General features: G+C 35.8%; 1 protein-coding gene across 1 annotated transcript in view; it reads left to right on the top strand.

The window, feature by feature from the left end:
- Positions 1-27449, top strand: part of LRP1B (LDL receptor related protein 1B) — a gene marked incomplete at its 5' end in the record, with an annotated part of 5941474 nt that overhangs the window by 2828385 nt on the left and 3085640 nt on the right. Inside the window, 3 exons of the mRNA XM_044073672.1 lie at positions 12971-13097; positions 13242-13393; positions 13693-13817. Coding sequence (XP_043929607.1) covers positions 12971-13097; positions 13242-13393; positions 13693-13817 — 404 coding nt within the window. The remainder of the gene's footprint in view (positions 1-12970; positions 13098-13241; positions 13394-13692; positions 13818-27449) is intronic.

Here is a 27449-nt window from a genome sequence, read left to right as displayed (position 1 = left end):
AGGTAATGAATTCATTTCTGGTATATGATACTATCTTGCTGATAGATGTACCTTTGTTTAGCATAAGCAGGAGTACGCTTTCTCATAGAGAAAGGTAATGAGTGCCTTTTTTCTGTTTACTGTATTGGACTTCATTTCCATTTAAAGTCCTTGCATGTAGTCATTTAATGTCAAAAGGGAAAAAAATGTACATAATATTCAACAGAAGACATATACTGAGGGAAATATACACCTCTCTAGCTGTATGTCTTCTTATTAACATAGCACATACATTTGCACAGTGACACAAAAAGCAGCATGTAAATATAGTTAAATCCAAGTAATGAAGTGCTGCAATCAACCCAAACTATATGATTTCAAAAGAGAGAATGCATTCTCCATGTCACATATTAATTCATACAAATAACATATTTCAGTAGCACCTTAGGCAAAAGACTTACTTTTTCATTTTTCTGAAAATGTTTTAACCAATACCATATAGCTTTGACTGTAGTAGGATGAAATACAGCATGTAACTGAATTCATTTATATTTTTGAATTAAAATAACTAAAACACATAATATTTTTGTTTTTCCTACTGCTATAAAGGAATGTTTGCTACATGTCTTTTCATACAATTAAATGGAAGGAGAGTTCAGACTTTTCATACACATACACACACACACACACACACATATATATATATATGTATATATATATATATATATATATATATATATATATATATATATATATATATATATATATATATATATGTGTGTATATGTATATATATATATATATATATATATATATATATATATATTTTTTTTTTTATTTTATTTTTTAAGGGAAAAAAGAAAGAAAAGGAGAAAAAACAGGAAGAAAAATACTGTGGCATGGGTGGGGGCCACTCAGGTCTGTGGTGGTAGGATGGGCATCTCTTGGTGGGGGGTCTTGGGGTGTATCCAGGACCGTGGGCCATGGGAATGTTTATTGAAATAATCTGAGGAGCCCATAGAGGCAAAGCTTAGCCTCACAAAGTTTTTCGTAACTGCTCTGGTGGCAAAATCAGTCCAGAGTTTCTAAGCAGCAGTGGAGATTTAGATATCATCATGTGAGAATCACTGTTATCTGGCCAGTTTTATGTGAGAAAAGCATAAAATCAGGTACAAGAAGCAGGTACAGCACTTCTCTTGTGGAGCACATGTGATCTGGACTTATGTACCCTATGCTTGCAGTCTGACTTCTTGGGATGAAAGTGCTTGACATGTTTTGGTGGGCATCCTTGTGGCCTGTAGGTTTGGGGTTGTTTTGGGACCCTTCTGTGGTTGGTTGCTCTGCTGCTGTGGACCTGAGTGCCTTTTGTTTGTGTTATTAGTTTTATTGGAAGACACTTTTCACATTGTTGGTTTTGTTTAAGTAATGTAATGCATTTTTTACTTACCTAGCTTTTCATTGCTTACAAATCACATGTTGTTGAAAATGATGCAAAACTACTATATTACAAAGCTTTAGTACCTCTGTGTATCAACATGTGTTAAGATTGCTATTATTAATATTATGCCTGCACTAGTATTTGCAGTTTGGAAATGCATCTAGCCAATATAAAGATGTTTTGTATTGTCTTAACAGCATTCAATGTGTTGCTGTGTTTACTTTGCAAACAAATGAATATTACACACATACACAGGCCATGTTTTATCTGCTTTTTAAGTATAGTCAGAATAGCCTACTTTATAATTAACATGTCTCTCTAACAGAACCACCCTGGGTATACTGCTTGATTATATTGTGATAATTGGATGAGAATTATTATAATCATAAATACACTTATATCTTGTAACTTGACAATATCATTATAGATAAATCTTATACAGATTATATTAAAATATAACGTGGGAGAAAGAGGAAATTTTCTTTGATGTGTTTTTCTTGATATGTCTATTGAAACATTTTTTTCTTTTTAATTACTATTGTCATAATGCAGTTTAAACTAAATTATAGTGCTAGACATGCGTTTATATGAGTGTGCATCAGTTTATTACATATGAATTACAATATTCAATTTAGGAAGTAGTAGCAGATGCTTAGTCTTTTTTTTCTTTTGGTATTGATATAAATCATTAGTGAGTGGTTTGGATGATTTAATCTTCAAACCAAGAATGTTGAATTCCATGATTGATGTTTTAAATGTTTTTCCATTTAAATGGTTAATACTGATTTTACCTAATTTGTCCACAGCAATACTTCTATGTACTTGTTTTTATTTCTTTTGTACTAAGTCATTGTCTTCTAGATTTGATCATGTCTTTCATTCTTATGTCTGTGTATAATTGTCTTTCATTAAATATTAATGGCATTAATAGCCCTTTTAAAAGAAGCAGATTAAACAAATATTTGAATTTACAGAAAACTCACATAATGTTCTTAGAAGAAACAACTATACTAAACAAAGATGTTGATAGAATATTGTTGAAAGATTACTCAGTATTAAAGGGCTTGTATTTTAAATCGAAAAGGAGAGGTACACTGATTATTTGGCAAAATGAGTTACCTTAGCCTACAATCATAAACTCATATTCTGATAAAGATGGAATGCTGACGTTGATAGTAGTAGACATTAATTATCAATTTTCTACATTTGTAAATACATATTGGATATCTGGAATTGGAGTGAGAATTGTTAAGAAAATACTAGACATTATTACTTTACATACAAAAAGATTAATTCATAATTGCAGGAGACTTTAACTATATATTGTCTGGTAAAGATAGTAATAGACAAGAACCAAAGACTTAAAATAATTGTTACTGATTCAAATATGAGCAACATATATGATTTCAAATCTATAGAATCCCTTAACTACACACATTATTCATTTAGATTTGCACCCAAACTAATATTAATACATTTTAATTTCAAGTGGTTATATTTTAAAACTGAAGAAGTACTAATAACATCTTGAACTTTATTTGACCACAATGCTATAACATTTATTATCACCTTAAAGCCTAATAATTTAATTTACAACCAAAGAATCCCTGCTTATATCATACAGTTTAAATATTGTAAGGATCGGTTCTCAAAAGAATTAAACCAATTTATTGAAATAAATGATAATGGTGAAGTGTCAGAAACTATTTTATGGGATGCATTAAAAGTGTATCTGTATGCAAGAATTAAAAATTGGTATTTATGCAAAAGAAAGGGATGGGATAAAGAGATAAATTAAAATTTAATATGAAACCCAATGATAAGACTGCAAATTCAGAGTTAAAAAAACATAAAATCAAATATACCTATATACACTTTATCATATAATTTCAGTACAATTAGAAAATGGAAACTATATTCATATTCAATAAATTCTAAAAGCCTACATAACTTGGCTATCAGATCTAAGAAGAAAATAAATACAAATCACATTAAAGAAAATTTAAACAAGGGGAAAAGTTAAAGAAGTAACAGACTTAAAAGATATATTAGAATGTTTTAGATATTATTACAAGAATTGCAATAATAATATAAAACCCTTAAAAAAGAACAGTACCACAGATAACTTTTGGAAAATAATATACAATATAAATTAACCAAAGAACAAAAAAAAAAAAAAAACATTGATACGTTTTTCTCATTGAAAGAATTAAAATATCAAATTGCTAGTATTAAAACAAATAAGGCACCAGGACTTGATGGGTTAATTCCAGGATTATATAAATTAATGCCTGATAATATTATATGTATTTTACTGAAAGTATTTGAAAACGTTAAAACATCTTTAGTTACCCCTCCCTCTTGGCATTATACTCTTGTTTCTCCCATTCTTAAAAAAGATAAAGATCCTAAACTGTATTTTTCTTATAGACCTATATCTTTACATAATGTTGACTAAAAATTCTACATGTCTATTCTTTCTAAAAGATTGAAATATATTTTGCCAAAATTAATAAATGAGGACCAGACTGTTTTTATTTTACTAGGAAAGTACAAGATAATATTATTAGACTTAATACGCTAATTGATATAGCTAGTAAAAATAAGAAAGAATTGTCAATAATAAGCTTAGATTTAAATAGAGCTTTTACTTCTGTTAGCTGGCCGTATTTATTTAAAGTACTTAGAGAATGTAATTTTTCTGAAATATTTATAGATATTATTATGGATCTTTGTAATAATTCATTTTCATTTGCAAACATTGGTTCTTTTTTATCAAACTCGTTTAAAACCTTAATGGGTACTAAACAAGGATGCCTCTTGTCCCATTTACTGCTTGCTTTAGCTATTGAACCTTTTGCAAATTATATTAGAACTAATGACAAAATTAAGGGTTTTATTAACAGATAATTTTAGTTGCAAAATCCAGTTATTTACAGATGATATTTTCATTACTACTGGTGATATTGAAATATCACTACACAAATAATTGCATCTATAAATTATTTTGAAAACGTTTCATGTACAAAATTTAATAATAAAACAAAATGTTATTAATAAATAAAACAATTACTAAATATCTAAAGGATTTTAAATTATTTAATTGGGATAATACACAATTGATTATCTTGGAGTTGTTGTTACATCATCTGTAAAAGGTTCAGTTGTAATAAATTATGACAATTTAATAAATATAGTAGATACATTTATTGAAATTTGGAATAAATCATTTTTTACAATAGAAGATCACTTACTTTGATATAAATGATTATTTTTCCAAATTTTTCTATGTATAGTCATTAATCATTCTTCCCACCAAGAAAAATTTCAATAAGTTAAATTCTGTTATTATTAAATTTGTCTGGTTTCACAAAAAACTGAGAATTTCCTTTGACTGGCTTTCTAAAGGTTGGGAGGATCGTGGTATGGCTTTGCCAAATATCGAACGATGTACAAAATCTACTAATCTAAACATAGTGTCATTATGGTTAAACTCTTCTTATTAATGTAATTGGAAAGCTATCTATGAAAGAATACCTTGAAACAGTGAACATATAGTAATCTCTCATGTTTTACTTGGAATACATAGATTTTCCTGGACTTTAAAACATTATCTGCCCCATTTGTAGATTATAGTATATGCACCTTTATAACATTTATGAATTCCTGTTATACAGTTAACGACTTATTTTTCCTATTATTTTCTATACTTAATACATGTGGTTGTTTAGAGAAGTTTAATACAACCAAAATATTAGAATTTAAAGAAACAAATTCATTATTCGGGCATCAATTCTTAAATGGAAATAAAATGTATACTACAGATCTTCTTTTTGCAAAATATCCAGAGTTGTAGAAAAATTGTATGTGATAAAATTAAAGTCTTCATGGATTACCAGGCTATGCTTATAAGGATGTCTGGTCTAATAGCCTAGTATCATCCAATGAACCTATGACCCTAAAATCCTGGAATTTCTATTTAATATTAATGGTAACTGATATAAAAACAAATCGTATTTATCAATAATATATAAGCTCTTAAGAGTAGAGTTTACAATCATAAATCTGTCTGTTTGAAGCTGCTCCTCAAAAATGAATGAGAATGCATTTTCCATTTGGAAAACTACATCTTCCATCTGTTGGAAAATTATAGTTGGAAATTTCTTCATAGTATATTTTTAATCCCTACTAAAATCAAATTAATTTATAAAACTGAGAAAATGAACTGCTGGAAATGTAATGATGATTCATTTGCAGATATGGTGCATATGTTATTGAAATTTAGAAATTTTGCTCATGCTTAATTGGACATTGTATTCTATGATGTGACTAGAGGGGAAGAGAAGAAGGAGAATTAAGACGTCCTTCAATCGAGATGCTATTCATTTTGTAATCAGCTAAGCAGGATCATATGATTTGCGCTACTGTTTAAATATATCAAATTGTGTTATACTCCTCTAATTGGTGTAAACTGCAAAACTAAGCTACTACATACACACACACACACACACACACACACACACACACACACACACACACACACACACACACACACACACACACACACAAAGACATTCACTCACACACACATGAGGATGAAGTGTGTGGAACATTAGACATGAAATATCTCTTCCCTAAAATACATTGTCACAGAATCTAAACTATTTATCCTATTTTTCATATTATTTTTTTATGTTACACTATTGTCTCCTATTGAATTCATTGAACTGATTTGCTAATTTTCTAGATAAGTTGCTGCCAGACAAATTGTTTGCAAATGATTTGTATAAATAAGCAATCTCAGAAGTTTTCTCTTGAAGAGCTGGAGATAAATGTTCACATTAACACCTACTGGCAGTCAGATAATTGTGTTTGACATCCCTTACTGTCAAGGAGCTGGCTGACTTCTCTAAATCTGTGAGTCAGAAGGGTCACTAAATGGGAGACAACCTTTTCAGCTGAAAAAGTAAAGCTGGTTTTAGTATTTCATTTTCAGCTGAAGTAATTTTGTCACATTTGCTGTGCTTAATTATGGCACTGAATACCACAAATTCAGTATTTCAATTATGCCACATATGCTATAGCAAAACAAAAGCACTATGCACCGTTTGTACTTCAAGGGCCATTGGCATGAATGGGATATAACAACCCATTCAGGTAGTGTTAACTACGTGATTAACACTACAGTATTGCCAGTGCTAATGAGTTAATTTTTCTGTTATAATATAACAGTTCACTCATTTGAAGTATTTAGTACCTTAATGAGGAATGCATTAGGATTTTGATTTAATATGTGTGTGTGTGTGTGTGTGTGTGTGTGTGTGTGTGTGTGTGTGTGTGTATATATATATATATATATATATATATATATATATAGAGAGAGAGAGAGAGAGTTTAATCTTTAATTGCTTTAGATATATGTGGTTCTATTGCAGACAGTGACAGTTTTCTATTGGGTAGTTGCAGTTAGTATTTTATTTCACTTTTTAATCTTTTATTTTATATTTTATATTGCAAAACAAAAAAAAAAAACATTCATTTTAATGGAGATGGCTTAGGTAGGCAGTGTTGTTTTGGGTACTGACTGTGGCAGTTTTCTATGCACACATTGTACTGAAAGTGAAGATCTGGGAGCTTCCTGGGGAGACCCTTCTAGCTCCAAGCTTACAGCAATCTGCAAACATGATCAACCACAGATCCTTAACATCAGCTTCAATGTTAGCAAACTAAATGCCAAATGGAAGCAACCCTAACATTGATCCCTGAGGGACCACGCTAGTAATGTTCTTTTGAAGACAGTATGCCCCAGTCCTGACTGGTTGTGTTCTGTCAGTGAGCCATTTCAATATGTATCTAATTAAATAAAGGTTTGATTTAGTTTGACTGATACGTCAATAATTTCCAAATGTGAAATGGTATCAAAGGGCTTTGTGTGGTCAAGGGAAAGCTGTGTGTAACATTATGCACCAATCAAATGAACAATGATGAACTTTTCAAAGAAATATACCAAAGTTAATAGGCAGGATTTTCTTTTCTTTTTTTTTTTTTTGTAAGTTCCATAATAATGTGTTCCTTACTTTTACAAGTAAGGCTGGTAAGACTTATATGTGCACAGCTGCAATGATTGTCAATGGATCCACCCTTGTGAAGTGAGATGACCACACTTGCTCTTCATGCCTCTGGCACAATTCTAGTACGAACAGATTTAATGCTGCATTGGTGATAGTGCACTTCATACTCGCAAGAAAGCAGTTAGGTTTATTATATGGATCCACAGAACTAGTGGTCTTGGCTTTGGGCAGTAGCTTTGGGACTTGCTTTGTTGTGATCTGTGGGATGACTGTAGACATGACATGTGATGTTGGAGTTAGGGGGACAGGGAGCTAAACTGTGAGCTACATCTCTCTACTCATATGTTTGCTATGTCATCAGGGAGTGAGTATGTTATTTGTGAGTTCCTTATAGTATTGAGTATATTGTTTCTAAGGTTTTGTAGCACTGTTGAAAACAGACATTATAGTTATCCAGTACTTCTTCTTTTGGCTTTTCCCAGTTAGGGGTCACCACACCACATCACCCGTCTGCTCATGATCGGAAATTGAGTTTTATGGTGTCGAGTTGACAGCCCAGTGCCCAACCTTCCACAGAAGGCACACACACATATGCACTCAATCCTAGGGCCAATTTAGAGTGTCCAATCCACCTACAGCATTTCTTTGGGATGTGGGAAGAAACCAAGCACCTGGAGGAAAATCTCACAACCGCAGAGAGGACATGCAGACTTCTCACAGAAGGCACCCTAGCCAAGGATGAAATCGGAGAACCTCTTGCTGTGAGACGACAATGCTAACCACTGCACCACCACGGCCGCCACCATAGTTATCCAGTACAAGAGTAGCAATTTCCATTTCATACTTATCCTTGGAGGATTTGATTTTGTAAGTTCATAAGTATGCAATAAAGTCCAGAAGATTTAAAACATTTCCAAGGAAGTGTTTACATGAGTGAGTTTATATCCCAAACAGACTTCAGAGACTTTTCCTCAAGGGGACAGCAAATGTTGAAGTTATGATGGGTAAAAGAGAGAAGTAACTGAGAACATGTTTTGTAGAATGTAATGGGTTGGCAGATTAAAAAAATCCCTATAGAGTACATTGTCAGAAATGTTGGAGGAGCAAACTTGTAACTCAGGAAATGATTACTTTGAGCTGGGATATAGAATCTGAATTGCCCAGCAATAAGAAGGACTTAATAAGTTTACTGTTATTAACTGCCAGAAAAGCAATTACTTGGAAATGGAATTCAAAGTCTAAACCACTGTAGTTGAAGCACATAATATTGTAAATTAGATAAAAGAATTGGATGTGGTATCTTCAAAAAAGAAAAAGAGCAAATTACATAGAAATAACTAGAATTTGTTGGAATGACACATGCAGAATAATGTTCAGGTGGAGGAGGAGTGAGGTTTAATGGAAGAAAGACACTGAGTAGCATGTGTAATGTTGAACAAAATGATAGCTGTTAAAAAGAAAATGTAAGATCAGGTTTCATTTAAATGTTTTTTATTAAACAAAAATACAGTATTCTCTTTGCATAAGTCTAGAAATGTAGCCATGTTAAAACAGGCCTTCACAGTGTGCATACAGTTTCAGCGAATGCACTTGCGATCAGTGAAAATAACCTTCAGTCAAGAATACTGATAAGAAGAGAAGAGAATATGCAGTACATTGAGGACAAGCACATTTTGTTTATATGGCATAAGGCTTATAAACCAAGGCTAAAGTGGCATGCAGAATCTTACAGGGTTCTGCTATTAAGAAATACTTCAGACACAGTTAAGTAAGCTCACTTGCACTGATATACAGAAAGTCATTGCAGTACAGACACTTGAGTATGAGTGCAGAAGTCAGGTCAAATATTCAGCATTTTAGAATATTATTTATACTATTCAGGTGTAAATGAATATGAAGAATATGAGGGCAGAAGGTACAGACTATTTCAGTTTATCAGCATTGTTGTTAGAGACAGTATTCAGAAATTGTTGACATCTCCCAACACTCTACATAAAGCATTCTTAACCAAATTACAGTGTTTGCACATTTTATTGTGGAATGTACTAGAAGATTTGGCCCATAAAGAAAAGACTGGCACCTGTTCAGCACAGTTCTGGATAATTAACAGATAAGACAGTCATTCCAGCCTCATTCCAGTTTCTTCCAGTTCATTCCAGTATTCTCCAGTCACATTGATTCCTACAGAAAACATATATGTGTAATTTATTTATTTAACATTTGTTTACCATGAAAGTCCAACTGGGACCTAGCCCATTTACAGAGTGGGCCCAAGGAGAAATGCTCTAGACACATGTTTTTGGAATGAGGGAGGAAACTGTAGCACCTGGGGGAAGTCCACTTAAATGCAGTGACAACATGCAGACTCCACACAGAAGACACCCCAGCTGAGAATCGAACTGGAGAACCTCTGGCTGTGAGGTGACAATGCTAACTGCTGCACCATTACACCATGCAAATATAATGCAAAAATAATGCAAGAAAATAATGAAAAAGTTACTATGGCTTGTCGTCTTCTTTTTTCTGTTGATATGTGTGTACCTATGGCATTGATTAAAATGTGATGATTTAATAAAGGTATTTATAAAAGGTTCTTTGCTTAACCTCCTGAGTTCACTTTTGGCATGCAAAATGTTCATTTTATTTCTCAGTACATTTTTTTGCTTGGTTATATAGTTTATATAAGGGTTCCACCATAGTGGTTTGTTCCTAAACTTAGCATTGCGCTTGTGTCAGACCAGTACTTATGCTGTTATGCAATCATTACAGTAAAAATATCAATGGTTTGTAAATGCACTGTTTGTTACAGGATCTTGAAAGGGAAGGTGTTCTTAAATTGCATCAGGACATCAGCTTTTGAAAAATCTTTAAAATTGATATGGTTTGCTGGCAAGTAGAGTTTAGCCCTTATGTTCTAGAGCATTCACACTGTTGAAATATGGGAAGTGCACTTACTTATGTGCAGTAATGTAAGTTTCCTAATGTTTAAATGGATGGGTGAAATCCCTAAGAAGAATATTCAGTGCAATGGAGAGGAACAGCAGATTTAAGTATGCTTTGTTGGCTCTGAATGCAGTTTAGGGAGTTCTGTAGTTGACGAGGCTATAGAAAAAGATCTTAATAACAGTAACTAAGCTATGTAGGAGATCAAGATCCTTGTCTTGCCCTAGAAGTCTTGATGTGATTGGGGTTTTATGAGAATATGGATACACTACCTCCTGTATCACAGTCATTCACAGAGTTTGGTCTGAATGAATGGTAGGTAATGAATCTTGGTATGGATGGCATGTTATCACTGCACTGGAACCACATTTCAGTGGTAATGTAAGCATTAACATTTTTAAGTTCAGGAAGGCTTGTAAGGAGTGCATTTTTTATTTAAGTTTTTAGCATTAAGCAGCACTATCTTTATAAGATCCTGAGAGCATAATTATTCTGTCTCGTGACTTATATGTTTTGATGTGCACAAAACAGATAATTTCAAAAGTCTGATAACTCAATACAGTGGAGGGCTCAAAAACAGAGTGCATATTGGAACATGAGAATGGAAAGTATTTCCGCAGAGTCACACAAAAAAATACCAAAACTCATAATAATGATCCATTCAGTCCAATTTAGCCACTATAGTAGGAATAAAAAAAAAATCACCAAAACTGATAAAAATGATACATTTAGTCCAATTTATCCACTATAGTAGGATTCTGAAACTGACAACATTTATTCCAGTGTGAACAGCAAGTTAATTTCATTTAAGTTGTATTTTATTTATTAGAACTATGTAAAACAGAAAACATGCCAAGAAGCACAAGTAAACAAGAAATGAAGGCATTAACAATTTAGAACTCTTGCATTGGAACAAATGCTAGCATATATACTGTAACACCAGATGATGGACATATCTTTAAACAACAACTCTGTATAATGAATTAAAGGAAAATATTCAAATGGAGCAAGTATATAATTATGTCTACAAAAATTAGTCTGAAAGCAGTATAAAAGAATTGCTCCTGTTTTAAGAAAAAATAAAGAAAAAGGAAAAAAGAAAAACTGAAAAAAAAATCAGAAAGCCTTCCTCATGGCACAAGAGGGAATAAGATTTGGCTTGGCTAGAAGAGTCATATTTTGAGTATGAGCCTGAGCACTGCAAGATCCGGTCAGGAGAGGATTGAATGAGTAACTGATTCCAGCTCATCCATCCCAGGTAGAAAAGCTTTATCCTGTCTGTTGAAAATGGAGGGATAGCATGTAGCACAGGGTTTCGAGAACTGTACTTTGAGTTGCCAAACTGTGTACATGTGCTCACCTTCATCATATATGTGTGTGGAGACATGCATGCCTGCTGAGGAAAAGAACAGGAGAGGAGAAGAAATATCCTTTCACATATCAGAACAGCTACAAAAAACAGTGACCACATACAGTGAGCTGTTGATCTCAAGCAAAGATTAGAAATCAAATTCTTCAGTCAGTAATGATTTTAATAATACAACGAAAGTGAAAAATTAATTCTAACAGTTAAAAGCAATATGTTGTGATAGACATTACTTGACAATTTAAGGAAATGAAGAAAGAAGAATTACAGTAGAGCTAAATGTATCTGTGTATTGTCACAGAGGAAAATTCTCAAGTCAGCCTGTTCAATTCAAAAAAAGAAGCTATACAATTCAATGTATGGTCCTTAGTTACAGTGGTGTGTGTGTGTGTGTGTGTGTGTGTGTGTGTGTGTGTGTGTGTGTGTGTGTGTGTGTGTGTGTGTGTGTGTGTGTGAGAGAGAGAGAGAGAGAACCATGTTGCTGAGTAAAGGGAATAAACAGCCCTTAAATGAGATGTGGAGTTTTCTACAATAACATAATTTTTAAAATATAACAGTACAGTATTTTAATAGAAAATACAATTTTGATTTACCCGATTGATAAAACAAGTATCAATTCTCACAAGTGATTATTAAATGGGGATCTCTTTGTTTGAAAACAAACATGCCCGAAGCATAAAAGAAATATAATAATTTGTAAGCAGTGGTTAATACAAATTAAAATGTAGCCCATAATTCTAAATGAGGCTTAAACATGTATTTCTCCCACTTAATAATTTATGTATTGTATGATTTTTAGTTTTCTGATATTGACTTTTTATAATATAGTCACTTGATGCTGCATAACATACTGAAAAAGTGCTTAAAGTAAATATTTTATCATATTTATTTTTTATACAGTGCAGTGCTTTGTGTTTTATTTTGATAATAACAGCTTGCCAACACTTCATCATGTTTGCTAGAATTATTAAAATATAGGTGGGTATATGCATCTTAAGTGCAAGGAGATGCAGAAATGCCAATCAAATAAAATAAATAAATGCCTCATCCAAACATGATAATGATTATTTAATGTTCTTTCCTATTGCAGTGGCATGTGTATCTGCTGAAATATCTGTGCATGTGGTCTGAATATTGCAGTTTTCATTTGTTTTTTGTTAATATTTGTTGTAGTTACATGTTTTGGACAGAATGGGGACAGAATCCATGCATTTGTAAGGCCTACCTAGATGGCTCAGGGAAAGTTGTCCTTGTGAATACAGGCATTGCTTGGCCAAATGGCATCTCAGTTGATTATGAGGTATGCATGCACTTTTTTTTTCACTTGCAAAACTAAATGCCATTCTCTGAACTGTTTAAATAGATTGCTATATCATTCTTTATTTAAGAAACTGCTCAGTTAATAAAGCAATATGCTAATTCTTTCTTTTGAACTAATCCTCAGGAAAACAAATTATACTGGTGTGATGCTCGCACTGACAAGATAGAAAGGATCGACCTTGAAAGTGGAGGGAGCCGGGAGATTATCTTGTCAGGGAACAATGTGGATATGTTTTCAGTTGCAGTCTTTGGGGCTTACATCTACTGGTCTGACAGGTAATTTATTTTTTTCATAAATGATATAGTCTCAAAATGTTATTTCAGTGCCGGTCACTTTACCCTTGTAGGATTAGACATTCAAAATCAAGGTCATAATAAATATCAAAAAAAGCCATGTCATTTCCATATGTAGAAAAACTTAAATATGCAAAATGGTGTGCTGTATCAAGATCCTTTTCCCAATTAAGTATGCATTTCATTGCCTTTCGTTAAATCAGCTGAGGAGTTTAAAAATGTGGTGTTATTTTAATCAGCACAGGCTCAGTGATCAGATATTTCTTTTTTTTTTTTGTCAGGGCACATGCAAATGGATCCATTAGAAGGGGTCACAAGAACGATGCCTCAGATGCCTTGTCCATCAGAACAGGTCTTGGAATAAACTTGAAAGATGTAAAGGTATTTAACAGAGTCAGAGAAAAAGGTTAGCCATTTTTAATAATGCTATTAATCATTTTACTATCAGACTGCATTCACTGTCTGAGTGATCTTTAGTAATTCTGAACAAAAATGATTTACAGCACTCCTTGAGAAACATATTTCTTTTGCATTATGTGGAAATATTAATACGCGTAAGTTGAGCTTTCTGAGAAACATTATTAAGATTTTGTTAAGGAAAAAAGAACAGTCTCAAGAGGTACATTGTCAAATCACACTGATTTTATATATTAGGGAAGTAATTGTCTTACTGTCTGCAGCTATACTTTAATGCAAAAGCACGTCAGCACTTGAAATGCTTTCCAGTGAGCTGGGTAGTTGGAAATATACAATTTCTAGTCAGTGAGCAGAAGATGAAGATTGTGTATCTCCATGTATATATTATTAGTGACTACAAAATAATTCATTCACTTGGCATGAATAACATAGACTCAAATAGAAGTGAATTTTTTTTCAGAGAGAATTCTCACATCTAATGCTCAGTGGATAAGAATATAAATTATTCAGTAGATGCTGCATTTTAAACAGTGAAAATACAAGAGGATATTCAAAATGCAGTAATTATAGCTTCTATGTGAATATTCTTAACAAAGTACCATACAAATGGCACAGCATACATGTGACAATCAAATAAAAGTCCCCAAAGCTTTCATTTTTCTGATCTTAAAGTTATTGGGTTTTGCATGCCTAGGTATATTGAAAGGGAGTAGCTTTTATAAGTAATGCATCTGTGAACAAAGAATCACACATTTACTACTACAAGAGATTATTAGTGAATATTTATAGGGACGCATCATTTTTCGTGTTTCTTTACTGGTAAGCATGTAGATTAATGGATCTTATGGATCATTAACTCATAAGCAGCTTATAGCAGCAGCATGAATTGGATGCTATGAGAAAGCTAGGATAAAGTCCACTAAGTTAACTGCCCAATACAGGTACTCTAAAGAAGCCTCTGAATCATAACACTATATATAGGTTACCTGGTATCCTTTGCAGTTTGCTAAACTCGCAAAGGTCTTCTTCATCTAAATTGTGGAGCTAAAAAAAAGGTCTTCTACTTATTTGAAAACTCAAAAAAAAAACTGGTATGCAATGAACACTGTAGCAAGCCACTTGCAATGAGTGGTCTGTTACAGTTAAATTACCACACATACAAAGTACTTCAGCCATGTGTGCCAATGCAGTACTTCACTCCTGTGCCATTGGCACTTGGTGATCAAATCCCTGACTCCTGGCTTTCAGAGCAGCCACCCTCTTCACCCCATTCTAGTTATGTTTCATTTCTGAAGAAAACTATGAAAAGTCCAGGACGACCACACCAGCAAATTATAGCAGATAGCAACACAGCCAGAAAAATGTTGAAAGTACAGAAGAAAATCAAACTGAATTTTGGAGATGTTGTAGTGCAGGATATAGCCTTCTTCAAGCAAATAATGGCAGTGCAGTAAATACCCTTAATAATGCCAGAAGGTAAGAAAACAGAGTCAGGCTAATGGATAATGTGGAGCAACTAGTAAAATTTGTATAATGAATGAACAACATGAAAACAGAATGTGGAAAAGATAAAATATCTGGGTGGGAGGATGGCATAATGGTTAAGGTGTTTACCTTACAGACACAAGGTGCAGGGTTTGATTCTCACATGGGGTAATTGGTTAGGCTTGAAATGGCCCACAAGGGTAGTTAGCCTAGTACTAACCTATGAACCTAACCTAAAAGAAAAGATGAATGGCCTGGGAAACAGAAAATTAGTGATTATGTGAGACTGATATGAAATGGAGAGTAAATTATCAAAGACCACCCAGAGGAATGCATCAAATAATGCATTCTGAATATCTTGAGATTCCAAAAAAGCAGCTAGATGGAAGACAATATGACAGCACACAGGGTGTGAAGAAGGAGAGCTTACTGTATGCTATCCAAGCATATGCTATGCAAATTCCATACTACTAACACAATGAATACGTGCTGAAACCACCAGGGGAAGAATCTCAACATAGAAAGGAAGCCCACATTAGGCACTTGGAAAGCCTCTTTTAGAGGCTGGTAGAGTAACATCCCTGCTTGGTATCTGTAGCAGCATCAATGCCAGGACTCAGTGGTGAAGGACACTAGACCAGTGAAATTTATGAGGACTGGAAATACAGAAGAAGCAGCAAAGTTTAGAGGAGCACAGAAAATGGAAGGCAATGAATGGAAAGGAGACCTTCAGCTGCAAAGAATGGAAATAAAACAGCTGCAAAAAATGGATAACATGGAAATGGAACTCTCAAACTCTCAGCTGCAAGTGATGGAAAGGAAACTCTCAGCTGTGAAATGCAAAGTATGAGAAATCTGCATAATCTGAATGAATGATCCAGGTTCCTAATAAGGCTTAATACACTAACATAAGGCCAGAAGAAAAAAAAAACTTTCTAGAGGAAGAAGAGCCATAGAACCCAAAAATGTAAAGGACAGGGAAAACAAGACATGAGCAGCAGAGAAAACTAACCCTAAAGTCAAAAGGAGCACACAAGAAAGGAAAATATTAGAGCGGCATCAGTAAAGATTCAGAAAAAGGGAATAACTATAGCTATAACAAAGGAAAAATAAAATGGAACAGCTGGTGCAGCTACCCAGACAAAAAACGAGACTCTTCAGAGGCAGAAAAGAGGTTAAGGGGAAGGGAGAGCAAGGAGCTACCAAGCAGCAGTTGTTTCTCATGGAAGTACAGCAACTTAGAAGAGAACTCATCTAGCATATCCAGGAAAGGTGGGCTTACAGAAGGAGATGGTGATCACATTGGAGAGCTGTGCAGACAAAACAGGGTGACAAGATGACACATTTTTGTGAAGTAGCTACTATCCTTATTTAGGTATCTCATACAGTGAGATTTTACTTTAATTGTTGACCATATTTTAAATGTCATTTCTCTGTAAATGAATATAGAGCTTTGCAGCTAGGCTAGTAAACACAAGTGGAAGAATAGAAGGCTGTAATAGGTGTTAACTAGGTTAAGTTGATCAATCATCCGAGCCAAGACAGTAAGACTCCATTAATCCTTTAATTAATTTCACTTTGTGAAACAATCTGAATAGGAAGAATATGAGTACTTCTGATCCACAAGTCTATTAGCATGCAGAGCTAATATCAAAATTCAAGCTGTGCTACTTATTCTGTAAAACATCTACATAATAAAAGCTAAAGAAACTATCTTCTGGTACAAGAGTGTTACAGCAGAACTAACCTGGTACTGCTAAAGGGAGGAAGGAATCATAATGAAATGTACCACTGAGATTCAGAAACATGCTCAATGCAGTGATTGTGAGACACCCTCTGTTTATTATGTGGATGTTGTGTGGTTCAGAGCTCATTATCAAATAATAGTGTGAAAACGCAGAGCTTAAACAGTATGGAATTAGTAATCTCACTTTGGCTGAGAACAGAACATATGGTGGGGGAGGAAAACTCTAATGATGGCAATGTAATGGGGTTAGCCGAAGTTAGAGGGTGTACATGCCTCAATGTATTCGGACTTGCCCAAAGTTATAAGACAAGAAAATCAGCCGTCAGCCTTAAAGGGTTCTCTGCACATTTTAAAACTATTTCTTAGCATATGAAGTGCTGGAAATGGGAGTAAAGGATAGCAGGGAAAAGGTGACACAAGCAGAGGGAAACAACAAGGAAAATGCAGGGAAAGGGCGACACAAGCAGAGGGAAACAACAAGGAAAATAGGGAAGGAAGGAATATGATAGCTGATGGGAAAAAATGTACAATTCCATGTGTGATTACTAGGCTAATGATCCCAGGGAGCCTTTTTAAGCCTAGCTAATGTTCCCAAAGATGAGAATCAAACCTTGTACCCTGCATCTGTAAGGTAAAGAGTTTAACTGTTATACCAGCTCATATCATTTCAAAGAATAAAATACAGGGAAGGTATGATAAGACAGTGAGGTAAGTAGTACAAACAAACACATAGGCACATAACACAGATACGACTCAGAGAGGAGGTGCTGAGACAGAAACCAGGAAAGGGAAAGACACAAATGGGAGAGATAAAATATGATGGAGGAAAGGATAGGTATGTCTTTCAAACCTTCCTGCTCATGTCATGGACATTTGAAGTTCAGAAATGCCCTGAGGTCTATCACCACTAGGTCCTGTTTACGATTGTGATATACGTGCTAGGCAGGGATGTGACACTACCAGCCACAAGAGGGGTCTTTCCATGTGACCAGTGCAGGCATCTACATGTTGGCCCACCAGCTCAACTTCCACATCCTTTTCTTCCCTTGGTGACAAAAGAATCACTCCCGGTAGAGCATCAGTGGGAACAATTGGGCACCTAGCCAGGGAAGCCTCATGACAGACAGAGGAGAATGGGATCTCATGCTCTCCCTGTGAAGGTATCAGGGTGCCCAACATAGCTAGCAATGAGGTAGATGTGCCAGCTTGTAGGTCTCACTGAGAATGGAGCAACCGGTCATAGCCACTGGCACTACAGTAGCATCTGCTATATGGAAATTCAAAATAAAAGGAGATAAATGACACAATAAACAGAGCAAAATAAATTAAAAATGCAACATGCCAACAAAGAGTGATGGGAAGAAACAGGAAGACATCACACAAAATAAAGTATGAAGTTCATATGTATTTTATTGATCCTTTGCACAAGTACAGCTTCAACATGTAGACAAAGCACAGGTGAGTCTCACAGATATCTGATGTGCATAAAATTAAATACTGCTATGTGCTATTTAAGAAGTGTGAACAGAAAAATGATTGAAAGATGTACTACCTATGCTGCCTATGCTGTTAGTTATATTCCTTTTAGTATACCTACATTGCTACAATGTTTCAGTATGTCGGTGATTTACTCAAAGGGTTAACATATCTAGTAGGTGAGGTACCTTTGATATTTGTGCAAACCCAGCTATGAAAAGTGCCGTGCTTTCTGAACTACATTCAGGTAATTAAGAATACAACAGAAACAGCTCATAGATTACACTTTACAGATATACAACAAAATTATGAGAAGGTAAGCATTTTAAGAATAGCACAGGGGGAGTAATATTGCATTATATAAACTGAATGGTATACACACCTCTGTACCTGAAAAGGCACTGCATTTTTCTCTGGGATAAGCATCTATTCAATGTAATAGCCTCCTGAGCTGTGGGTAAAGATGTTATGTCATTAACTTTATGATTCACGGATAATATACAAGGAAAACGATGTACAACAACTGCAGAAAATGCTTACAATGCATTTCAGGTACCTTTTCTCTGATCTCTTCTTCCTAGCAGTTAAGAAGGTTCTGATGTCACCACTGCTGGTCAGTGTAGTGGTGACTGTACTGCTTATCAGAGTGAGATATGCATGTGGCATTAATAAAATGGACAAGTTGGTGCCAGGCATCCCCCCCTATTCTGGGGACACTCGTATCAGTCACCAAACAGGCGGTACTTTTATTCCCTGTGTAGAAAATAGTAGAATATTTTAGATTACTTAGAGCACTACTGGTGTACACTACCAGAAGCAGCGCCATTGGAAACCATGTTCATACTTCAGGCTTTAAACCAGAGAATCAAAACTGGCATCTCTTGGTCATCCCTGTTTCATAATTCACCGTGTTTGCCACATAGGGTAACTCATTAGTGTGGCTTTTGGCAGGCTGCAAAATGGTCTGTACCAATATTATGGAGATTCAAATGTAGCAGAATGGTGTGAGAAATAACATAGTATTTATGCAGGATAATTTGCTGTTTAGCATCTCTATTGCCTACAGTAGTGTAATATGGAAGGTAATGTCCTTGCTTGTGTCACTCAACTTCACAGCCCTGCTTAGTGTGCAGTGCAGGTTCTCATTTGGGTGCATAACACAGGGAGAACCTCAGCATAACTATGACTCTACCTGCATGGCATAAATGGAGTGATTCAGACAGACTCATAAGGTGGAGCCTCATTTGCATAACTTCCACACCCAGAAGTCCATACCTCTGCAATATACACTCTGATGGCTGTAGGGAGTGTCATCAAACTAAGGGGAAAAAACATAGAGCATGATTATTTAAACTTGCTGTACTCCTATCAAATCAACTTCTGAAGGGGAAAAATTGCATTAACTGTGTTCCTTGTACAAATCAGGGAAAATGTGTGCTTTGAAACTCTTGCTACTCTTTCTAATCTATTGCTGCATTAATTAATAAAAGAATGCAAGGCAGGTTAAGGAAATCTAATTGAAATGGTAATTACAGACTAGAAGTCTAGCTGGTTCAACTAGTACCATGGCAGGGGTGCTGGAAGCTATTGAAGGATGGGGGGGGGGGGAGTCAAGAAGAGCACTTAGTGATTTAAAAAGGACAAATTTTTAAAGGTATTTAATACCATTACAGGAACATCAGCGTGGTGCAAGCTAAGTTTCATTAGTGATAACTGCACATAAATTTCTTACAAATGAAGCCAATGTGTGTTGATATGAGGTTTTATGTGTTAAAGAAGCAATTGCAGTCCTGTTAAATCAAGCATGCCATTCTGAAGCATGTTACTGTTTTCTGTACAACTTATCAGTGGAGAGGAATTAGCTAACAAAAGTACTTGATACAGTACTTGATCTGTCACCTGCATAGAGAGAACTGCAACAGTTTTGTAAGCAGGGATGTGACAGATCTATTTCTGACCCCAGTACTGACATCATACCATACACTTTATATTGTGAAGCTGTAAATATACAAGCTGTAGTACTGCTAAAGCTTGTGTGTTTCCTACTTCATAATAAAGTTTACAGTGGGCTGCCAGGACTGTGGTCAGAAATGGACAAACACAAAGTCCCAACTCCCATCTTTTACTTGGCATGCAGTGACAAAAGTGGGGTAAAATAAATACTCAATATTTAATACTGTGTTTCTGAGTTTGGAAGGGCAGACACCATACACTGTTGCTGCCTAATTCTCCATTATATGTTTTCAAGTCAAGTTACTATCTGCAGTTTAACAAGCAATAATGAAATACAATGCAACACTTGCTTGTATGCAAACGAGTTACCCATCATATATTGTTGTAAAATGTGTCTCAGCAGAACTGCAAAACTGTTAGAAGGATAATACTGTTGTTGTTCTTTTCTGCTTTTCCCGGTTAGGGGTCACCACAGCAGAACTTCGGTCCGCTAATGATTGGCAGTAAATTTTTTTATGGTGCCGAGTTGCCAGCCCGACACCTAACCTTCAGCGAAGGTACACCCATTCACACCCATACATGCATGTCTTTCGGAGGCCACTCGACTGTGAGGAGGACATGCAGACTCCACACAGAAGGCACTCCAGCTGTGAATTGAACAGGAGAAGCTCTTGTTGTGAGGCAACAACGCTACCGCTGTACCACTGTGGCTTCTTGTTAGTAGAATAATACTACATCATACAAACACAAACTAGAAATGCAAATAAGAGGATAATATCTACATATCACTTACCACTCCAGAAGAACTTCAAAACAAGTACTCCACTTATTATATGGATTCAGGATGGATCATGCAACTGGCAACCTGGCATTAATGGACTTCACAGCATAGTATAGTATCACTTTAGAAGTTCAATACTGATGCTTACTTTCACACAGATTTCACAGCATTAAATGAAAGCAGTGATTAGCATAACTGGCATTCAGGGCAATCAAATTCTATATAGAAAATGTAGCACCATTTTCAATGCAAAGTGACATCTTATTGAAATAGTTTTCAATGAATGTGTGTCTGAATCTCTGCACCCACCTTTTCCATGCCATACATCCTGACCAAATCTTACTATAGCACAATTAAATGATGGCAGTAACAAGATACACAGAAAACACTGTAGGGTATATGTATACTTATTTATTCTTTGTTAAATAGGTAAGGGGAGTCGTTCCAACAACTCTTTTTAACCATGTCCTGAGCTCACACAGTGTAATAAAATGATACACAATATAATATCGCAACAAAACAAAGTATAAAAGGCATAAAAGACTGAACATTACAAAACTGTATAAAATGTAGACTACAAAACAGGGACTGTAGTATGGTGTGAATGAAATTAATCAAGGACAATTTGGCATATTGAAAGAAAGTAACAGTTGTATACAGGCTATTTACAATTTACAGTAAGTCAAACGATATACTTGTACCTAAGTAAACCTCCAGACACTGGACTCAACCCAGTTTGGTTTCATCAAGGTCAGGTTATATCAACTCAAGTGACAGTGAAGTTCTTTGAAAAGGTCACCAAAGCAATGGGTAAGGGCAAAATGGCTCACACTGTCTTCCTTGAGCTGGCCAAGGCATTAGAAACAATACCCTACCTTGGCATTGGTGACAAATTCAAGAGGTTAGATACAAACCCATATGTCACCCAGTGGATAGGTAACTGGTTCACAAACAGGACTCTAAAGTTAGAATTGGGAAGTCCACCTTTACAAAGAGGCCAGTGCCAGTCACAAGTGGAGTCCCTCAGGGATTGGTCCTTGGACCACACCACTCCTTTCTGGCATTCATTTTGTAGAAGTCAAGGCCAATGTCAATGGCATTGGCCTCTGGCTGACTGAATTTGTAGATTGCAATTTAGGAGCTGCGAGCTGTCATTGAATTCCACACCAACATAAATGTACTCAAGGAAGGGCTGACACAAAACCAGTGTCAGAGCCATGAACAAACATTAAATGCCAAGAAATGCATAATAGTATCCTTCAGGAAATGACCCACCCCTGCTAACTATGATATTGACATACCCCTAAAGTTGACCCAGTACTCAGGGACTTAGGGACAATCATAGACAGTAATGTAGCTTTTGACCATCATGTGTCTACAGTAGTGAGGATATTGGTCAAAATAACACTATATGCTAATTTATATAACTTGCTGCAGCTGCACCATATACTCATTCAATTGTTCCAGAAAGATGAAATGTATGTGTTAGCACTGAACTAAAACAGGTTACTTTACAAGTTTACAACTTCCCAAAAAAGTGAAGTCTCCATTCATTTGTCTGCACAAACTCCTTCAAAATTTCTGTACACTTCAGCTTGTCAGTTCTTTCTTTGTGGATGTGCAGAAGCATTAGATGATTGTTTCCTTTCTCTGTCATAGTAGATCTTAAATAAGATTTTATTCTGCGTTGGGTAGAAAATGCCCTTTTTCCCAGTTGCTGTACTCATTGGTACAAGGACATAAATTTGCAGTAGCTTTATTACTTCAGGGTACAGAATTTGCTGTTGGCAGTCCTTGTCCACTAAGGCATCAATTATAGTGTCAATATAGTGTACAGTTGTCACCTCTGGGAACACCTGCTATATAAGTCCTGGGAGCAGCTGCAGTTGTGCAGTCAAACTATCAATGTTTATGTCTTTACCTCCATACATCCTTTCAACTTGAGGTGGAACAGCAAATGAAGTGCCATTGGCTGCTTGAAGCAGCATATTCTCCATGGAAGACAGTAAGCTGTACGTTTCCTGGTCAAAACGACGGTTGAGTTCAGAAAGGCATGCATCGATACACTCAAAGTACATTTGACAGTACTAGTCTTTAGCAGAATCATGGTGGTGATGAGGTGCAGTACCATCCTGTAACCTTGTTGGGACTATGTGCTTTCTAGGTAGTTTTGGCTCTTAAGCAATCTGTATTTGCTGAGCTCTGCTATTGATGGTGTCAAACACTTGATCAAAGTTATTACATTGTCTTTGCAAGTTTAACTTGAGGTTATTTATACTAATTATTGCAGTTTGTGCCTTCAGTGTTTTTGCTGGTAACATACTTGCTACTTGTTCAGATACACTAAATATGTTATAAGAAACAATAACAATAACAATACAAAGTATGTTATAAACTTGTTCATCATCGTTAACCACCCTCTGGCTTTACTTCGTACATCAAAAGTCCTGTCATGTTGAAGGTCTTGTAAAGTGTCATAGAGTCTTTTATAGTTGGCTAAAATACTCTTAATGTTCTTTGCTCTAGCTGTCCATCTTGTTGGACAAAGTAAATGCAGCCCTATACTATATGGATCATCATCTGTTGATACTATGCTGTCAAAATGAGCTATTCTCCGAGGTGATGTACAAATAAGTACAATAGCATCTTGAACAAAACAAAGGGCATCATCACTAGCAATGCTGTTTTTGCACAGCTTTGCAACACCAAGTCTAAGCAATGACTGGCACAGTGGACATTTAGAGCAAGTGGATTCTCTTTTCTAATTCTGACAGCAGTTCCAGAAATGCATCCACTCATGTTTGCTGCTCCATCATATGCTTGTCCTCTTAAGTTTTCCAGTGGCAAATTACACCTTAATAAATCATCTTTCAGTGAATTTGTGATGGATTCTGCATCTGTCGTTTCCATTTTATACATTCCAATAAAGTCTTCCTGTATAGTAAACTCCGGAAGTGGCACCCATCAGACACATGCAGTCATCTGTTCATGCTGACATGTCCCGAGATTCATCTGCTATTATGGAATAAACTTTCATAGATAACTTTCATAGATTAGTACTAGGCTAACTGCCCTTATGGGCCATTTTAAGCCTAGCCAATTAACTTATCAGCTTAGATTTGCACCTTATTTCATGTAATAAATTCCGTAGAAGCTGATGAGCCATGATCTCCAAGATTTCATTCACAATATCCGAACTCTGATATTGTCCCTCCTGCACCCACTTCGTCAGCTCTGCTACATCTTTTGCTCTTGTCAGCATCAATTGTCTCAAGTTGCTTTCCTGTTCTTCTTTTCCACAAATAGCTAGTCCTTGTCTTGCTAAAAATTGTATTGATTTCACCTGCTTTTGGAACAGCATACGGTTCTTCAGTTGTACCTGTGAATGTTGCTGGCTGAGTTGAGCAGCAATCTTCATTCTACTGTTTTTGAAAGCACTGTACTTGTCAACAGCTTCACGGCGGAATGAGGTCAGCTGATGTTTCTAACATTTTCCGATTGCTTTCCTCCAGGCACTGAATTCAGTCAAACAGAATGTAGGCTCACCACAGTGAAAAGATGTAAGGAGTTTTCTTGTCACTGCACCACGGCAGTAATAACAATATACACATCCTTTGGACTGGCAGTAAGTTAACTATGAGAAAGATGAAAACCATTGTGGTTGACAACTTCTGCATTCAGTTTTTGTTTTACTTCTGACTACAGTTTGCTTAATACAAGTTTCTTTTACATTTCCTGGTTGGAAAGGCTCGTCAGTATTGCTGCAACAAACTGAATTGCATGCTAGAGAATGGGAAGGAAGATCAGTAGTCATACAACCTGGCTCAAATGGAGCAAGTGGCATTTTCACAGCTGCATGATAACTACTTTCATCTTGTTGGCATTATGCATCTTCCAAGACAGATGGCACTTCTGGAAAGTGACTGTACCTAACAGTGGTGGTGGAAGCATCCAAATCTGAGCTAGAAGTGAAGCTGGCAGCATTACTAGCAAATTCCAAATCTATCTGCGGTGGTGGTGCTGCGGTAGCATTGTCACCTCACAGTAAGATGTTGTCCTGTTGGATTCTCAGTTAAAGCATCTTTTGTGTGGAGACATGCGTGAATGGGCGTACCTTCATTGAAGGTTGTGCGTCAGAGCTGGCAACTCGGTACAAAAAATCTACTGCCAATCATTAGTGGACCGGAGTTCCACTGTGGCGACCCCTAACCAGGAAAAGCCGAAAGATACAACATGGTCATCTTCTGGAAATCCTCCGCTGGTTTGTTACTTGAAGCAGAGGCGTTTACATTAACATTTTCAGAAGTGACACTGATTTCACATGCAGAATGGGTGTCTACTGTGACATTCTGGATGCTTGCAATGGTACTGGAAGTGGAAGGACTGGAAGAGCCTGGGGTGTCTGTGATGTTTTCAGAGCAGTGACTGTCACTGCTGGTATGAGATGCTGTGGGTGTTGATTTAGAACCAAAGCAATAGCTTAGCTTTCAAGGGATCTTTGTGGCAATATCTGCTAGCTCTTTTGTGTCACGCTTCCTCTTTCTGTCCACTTTTGGCATCTTCTCTTTCAGATGAAGTTTGATCTGCTCCTTACAGAGTTGGTCAGCCTCACACTGAATAGGGTTCTCCACAGTCAGGGACTCAGGGTCACTACATATGGTCCTTGTCAATGGACTTTGTTACCTGCATATAAAATATTTACATTAAAGTATTAATATCAGAACATGTTTTCTACCACCAATGAAGCCTATTTTATATCCACCTAGTATTTTCTATAAATACATATCTATATATCTATCTATCTATCTATATATATCTATATATATATATATATATATATATAAACAGAGAGAGAGAGATACAGTGGCTTTAAAAAGTGTAATCTCCCCCGTGAAAATGCCAGGTTTTGGTGATATAAAAAATGTGACCACAATACATCATTTCAAAATTTTTTCCACCTTTAATGTGACCTATAACCTGTACAAGACAATTGAAAAACAAAAAAATCTGTTAGGGGAAAAAAATATAAAAAAAATACGTACAATAAGCTGGTCACATAAGTGTGCACACACTTTAATACTTTGTTGAAGCACGTTTTGATTTAATTATAGCATTCGGTCTTCTTGTGTACACACCTGCCATCATTCAATTAAAGAGACTCTGATTACAAAGCATCAAAGGGATCTCATTGTTGAAAGGTATCAGTAAGGAGAAGGGTACAAAAAAATTTCCACAGCATTGGATATGCCATGGAACACATTGAAGACAGTCATCAAAAAATGGAGAAAATAGGAGACAAGTGACGTTCCAAAGAAATGGACATCCCAACAAAATTGATGGAAAGACAGGTCAAAAACTGGTGAGGGAGGCTGCCAAGACAAGACACCTACAGCAGCACTGAAGGAGCTGCTGGAATTTCTGGCAAGAAGTACTGATTGTGTACTACATGTGACAACAATCTCCCATATTCTCCATATATCTGGCCTTTGGGGTAGGGTTGCAAGACGGAAGGCTTTTCATGCATAGAAAAACGTCCAGGACCAGCTAAAATTTGCAAAACAATACATCAAGTCTCCCAAAACAAACCATGTGGGAAAATGTGTTATGGTCTGATGAGACCAAGTCTAAACTTTTTGGCCACAATTCAAAAAGGTATGTTTGGTGCAAAAACACTTGTCATCACCAAAAAAATACTATCCCCACAGTGAAACATGGTTGTGGCAGTATCACGCTTTGTGGTTGCGTTTCTTACGCAGCTGGAACTGGGGCTTTAGTCAAGGTAGAGGGAATTATGAACAGTTCCAAATAGCAGTCACAACACAAAAAAAATTGTGTAACTACTAACATATTATAATACAGTGCTCTCTTCATTCTCACACTGCATTCTTAGAGAAAGGCCCCCAAACCAAGAATTGGCAAGCTGCAATCAAAACAAAATCCAAACAAAGTTATAAGATCAAGGGTTCACAGATTTATAGGAGGTCACTATGCTAAAGACCATTGGTCGGAGCTTTACTAGGCTAGCCAAGTTATACCCATGTTCTCTCAGGCCATTTTCCTTTTGCCTGCACTTGTGAGAAATACATTCCAAATAGTAAAGGGTCCAGCATAAATCTATAAACCCATGTAGTAGTAACATAAACACTCAAGAAATAACTAATAAATGAAAACTATAGTGC

The sequence above is a fragment of the Protopterus annectens genome, chromosome 6.part0, assembly GCF_019279795.1.
Source record: "Protopterus annectens isolate FY-2018-M chromosome 6.part0, PAN1.0, whole genome shotgun sequence".
Classification (NCBI taxonomy): Eukaryota; Metazoa; Chordata; order Ceratodontiformes; family Protopteridae; genus Protopterus; species Protopterus annectens.
This window is presented reverse-complemented; position numbering and strand designations above follow the sequence as displayed.